The 4,982-nt window shown below is 33.3% G+C and overlaps 1 protein-coding gene across 1 annotated transcript; it reads right to left on the reverse strand.

Moving 5' to 3' along the window:
* Positions 1-780: 780 nt before the first annotated feature.
* On the reverse strand, positions 781-2,975 carry LOC148234184 (uncharacterized). The gene is made up of 3 exons (XM_088187668.1): positions 2,848-2,975; positions 2,622-2,680; positions 781-1,962 (listed from the first exon to the last, which is right to left on the reverse strand). The coding sequence occupies exons 1-3, from the start codon at positions 2,863-2,865 to the stop codon at positions 1,044-1,046; spliced, it is 996 nt and encodes a 331-aa protein (XP_088043794.1). The 5' UTR covers positions 2,866-2,975; the 3' UTR covers positions 781-1,043.
* Between the last annotated feature and the right edge of the window lie 2,007 nt (positions 2,976-4,982).

The raw sequence follows: 4,982 nt of genomic DNA on the forward strand, positions 1-4,982 counted from the left end.
GTCAATAGTCGAAGGAAATAAGAGAAAAGCAGAGAAGGGAATGAAAGAAGAGAACATAAAAAAAGAGTTCAAAAAATTTTATATCTAAAAAGCGAACAGATATAAATTAGAAGCCTTATCCAACGCGTTAATGACAATAAGACCAACATCAAAAGCAACGGAAAGGGTTTTTTCCATAACGGGAATAATAAAACCAAAAGTTAGCAGTAATATTAAATTCGAGACACTTTTTGCATTATTGTTTTTAAAAAGTATGTTCGTGAAGTTAAAATAATTGTAAAAATTAACATACTAAGTATTTTATTTATTTATTTATATGTGCACGAATATGAATAATAGCTATTTTGGTACATTTGCTAAATACTCGAAAGTACTCGAGTACTCGAGTATTTTAAAATTTTAATATTCGATACTCGAGTAGTTGAAGGTTCGAGTAATTGGAGACTCTAGTGACGAGCCTTTAAATATAATAATATATTTTCGTTTACCTTTTTTGTCTACCATCAGCTGCTCAAATTTATATATGAAATTTGGAATATTTTCGAAACGTTAAGAAAGAATATATGCTAACGAATGTCATCTGTATTAAATTTAAGAATTTGACAAAATAGGATGCCTTAGCCATTTGCAACGTATTGTCATGTATATAAATGTATGTATGTTGTATCATTTATCAAAATTGAATACCCAAAAATCTTGACGGGTGGTGAGTTTAGTTAGCCCTTAATATTCTTAACCATGTAAAGCCGATACATATAGTTTTTTTAATAAAAGATTATATTTTTCACAACAATAATATTTTATTAAAAACGTTTGTTTAAATACTATGTATGTATATATATACATGTATATGTATATATACAAAAATAACAATTATTTACAAATTATAAAATAGTAACGTAATTCACCGGGAATATTCCCCGATCATAAAATGCTGAGAAAATGTGGCGTTCGTTTTCGTATTAATATAATACTAGCTGAAGAATGACGAAGCAAAATGCTGATAGTGTGAAGGGAGCAGTATTTCTATAGCTCTCTTCCATTTACTTTTTGTGATGATGACTTGAACCGCCGTATCCTCCGGCACTGTAGGAATCGTGCCCTGAACTATAGGAATCCTGACCGCCTGAGCTGAAGCCACCTCCGTGGCCGCTCGAGCCAAATCCACCACCAGAGCTACCCCCGTGTCCGCTTGAGCCGAAGCTAGCGCCATGGCCGCCTGAACTGTAGTCGTATCCTCCATGACCGCCTCCACCGCCTCCATTACCACCCCCTACGCTGTAATCATATCCTCCGTGTCCTCCACTGCTTCCTCCGTGTCCTCCACTGCTTCCTCCGTGTCCTCCGCTGCTTCCTCCGAGACCTCCGCTGCTTCCTCCATGTCCTCCCGCGCTGTAATCATATCCACCTCCAACCGATCCGCCGCTATAACTATCATGTCCTCCGGAAACATCACCGTGTCCACCCCCAAAGCTGCTACCTCCGTGTCCGCCTCCGGAAACATCTCCATGTCCACCACCGTAGCCGCCGCCGCCATGTCCACCTCCGGAGATATCTCCGTGTCCACCGCCGAAACTGCTACCGCCTGAAACGTCTCCGTGTCCTCCGAATCCACCGCCGTGTCCTCCCGAAGAGTGTCCACCTCCAAATCCGCCGCCATACCCGCCTCCAAATCCACCGCCGAATCCTCCACTGCTGCCGTGTCCACCTCCGAATCCACCCCCGAATCCACCGCCGAAGTCCCCATGACCACCTCCGAATCCACCCATTGACAAATGGTCTATGAATCCTCCGTGGAGACCTTCAAATGATCCGCCGCCGCCGCCGCCGCCACCGCCTCCATGTCCGCCTCCATGTCCTCCTCCATGACCATGATCGTCATGGCCGTGATCGTGGATTATGACTTCTTTTTGATGGTGGATATCATGGTGCTCCTCCGGTATGATCACACGAATATGAACACTGCAACAATAAAAAAATCATGTGAAATCTTATGCATTGATCTATGTATTATATTATATTTAATACTATGAATAACATCTTCATGTAACACACACATGAATATGATATTCATAGTATTATGACATCACATTAATCTAGATAGAAGAACTATTTGACAAAGGAGAAAGAGAAAGTTATTGATTTTTTCAAACTAATAAAATACAAATTCTATCTAAAGATTGGCCGTTGCATTTATGGCGAATTTTAGCTCGTGATCAAATGACAAAGAAAATAATAACATAAATGTATCATTATTTTACTCATTATTCTCATTGAATTAATAAAACTAGAAAGACACGGTTTAATATTAACATGCTGAAGAAGGATGTTCGGTATATCTTGAAGAGAAAAGGAGAGAGTAATATTTTCATATTAAGAGATCACTATAGCGGATCGAAAGTCATGTATATCACTAGGAACGTCGAGAAACAAAAATGCGTGAAAGATACTCTTTAAGATGACACATTAAGCTAAACGGTAATTATAGTTCAATTTATCACTTAAAAATAAACACTTTTAAAAATGTAAAACTTGCGTTTTTGATGCGCGATTCGACTCGCAGTGCAAAATTAAATTCAATAAAACGCCGCTTATATTATAATAAATAAAAAAATACTTACTGCTCCTTTCCGAATGTTGCATAGGTCGAGGAGATGATCGCAATGAATGCACAAATCAACTGTAAATATAAAAATAACAACAAAATGACATGTTAATATTATATTATATGTTATTATATTAACTACTATTTTATTTTCCAAAGATCGATTATAAATAAACGCACGCTGTAGATTTTATATAGATATAAAAATAAATGTCTAGTATGTATTTAGTAATAGTACTCACACCAAAGTACGATGCCATTGCTTGCTGGATGCGTTTGTTCGCTAGTGAGTGTCGAACGAGAGTGATGTTCGAGGTGGGCCACCATCTCTTTATATGCGAAAGTAACGACCCCTCTTTTTGAGGCCCAGAGCCAGAGGCTCGGTCCTGTAAAAAAATTGTCTGCGAAAATTCCAAACGAAAAAGAAATCGATCAAAAGGCTGTGAAGGTAATTACACACCGGTGTATTATTATGTGTATGTATACATACATTTTACAGATTTGTATGCGTATATATTAATATAAGAAACATCGAAGACAATGACCATCTGAGATCATCGGCGAAAGCGATAACGCGATTAGATAACAATGCACGAATTACATTGAGCGTCTTGAATACGTGGAAATGTACAGTGCAATTTTTTTAATTACTAAGCTACATTTTTTTAATTGGCAATATTTCTAGATATTATTTAAAAAATATATTTATTAGAAGCATTAATTTTAATTAATTAAGTGATTTATTTGCTACCGTTTTAATATTTAAAATATTCTATACTACTTCTAAAGAATAGCTATATATTATTTATAATATTATTAAAAAGAACACAATGTAAAACTAATTTTATTATATTAAATATAATCGTATATCTGTTTTTTTATTTATTCTATTATTAAAATATATTTAAAATTGCGCTCTAAATAATTAATTTAAAGTAAAATATTTTAGTTTTATAATATATTACTTGACAGAAAAATATTAGGTAATCCTGAAAGAAATGTCGTTTTTATAAATTTAAGTTTTAATAGTCAGTCGTGTTGGTGCACACCTGAATTATTGTATATATTCCGGTATTTTAAAAAAATTGCTAACTACAACTAAAAATATTTGTGGTAAAAATATGTGATTTAATATATATATCCATAAATGTCAAAGATGATTCAATATGAATCGAACGGAAATTTATTATAGTAAGAATAGTCTTGGATATGATGATATCCTGGCTGCAGAAATGAAAACAAATCCTAGTTAATAATTCCATCAAATGATCGAAACTAAACCAGTCCAAATCAACAGACACATTAAGAAGATTGGAAAGGCTAAGTGACAAGCTATGGCTTTTACACAAACTGAGCAAAAAACAATCTGGGCTTATCCCGAGAGTTTTGGATATTGAAGTTGATTCCACTTTTCTCTATCATTTGATAATCTAAGATGAGAAACAGGTAATATACAAAAACAATCATTAAAGAAGACAGTGGTTATCCAAAAGTAGTAAAACCTACATCAAAGCCTGGATAAACTAGTTATGTTGTGTGTATGATGCGATTGTAAAGGGATTGTGTTATATTGTAATCAGCTAAATCGATTAAATAAATAATTTTAAAAAATATCCGTCAAATTAAATAAATAAACTCGACAATGCGCGCCCCTATGTGACGAAATTGACTCTCCATAAAATTAAAAAAACTTGGCTAGAAGGTTTTATCTCGTCTACCATATTCTTCAGGTCTCGCTCCTTCCGATCATTTATTTCGATTGCAACGTTTCCCAGACGAAAAATAAAATTAAAAAGGGTGGCTATTAGAATATTTAAAGTCAATTGATTGGAAAATATATATAAAAACTTTATATACCCTTACAATAATATTACATTTTGTATGAAAGTATTACCCATCACTTTTTATATAATAGTTATTACTTATTTTTAAATTAAAATGTGATAATTGTTGTAAATTATTAAGATTAAACATATAGTATTTTTTTTTCAAAAATCGTATTTAAATTACTGATAGAAAATTTTTATTTTTTTTGTATTGTTCTAAGGAAACTTAACTTTTGAGATATCTCAAAAAATAGTTAAAGATAATGTAAAAATTTAATTGACAAGAACTTTTTATTTATGTATCACATTAAACATAACAACAAAATTAAAAAATAAACTTTTTTATAGCTACAAAATTATACAAAAAAACTAATATTAGTAATACGATAAAAGTTGAATGCATTTCGCCTTCATCTCCAGCTGGCTCAACGTGAACTTTTAAATGAGGGACGGATAAAATATAATACCTAACAAGCATAACGAGCTTTCATGTGGTGTTTTTATTTATTTTCATTCCTATGTATTTTCAAAACAGACTAACAACGCATTTA

Source organism: Plectrocnemia conspersa, unplaced genomic scaffold (assembly GCF_051122295.1).
Source record: "Plectrocnemia conspersa isolate PC_06_02 unplaced genomic scaffold, ASM5112229v1 ptg000006l, whole genome shotgun sequence".
In the NCBI taxonomy this organism is placed as follows: Eukaryota; Metazoa; Arthropoda; class Insecta; order Trichoptera; family Polycentropodidae; genus Plectrocnemia; species Plectrocnemia conspersa.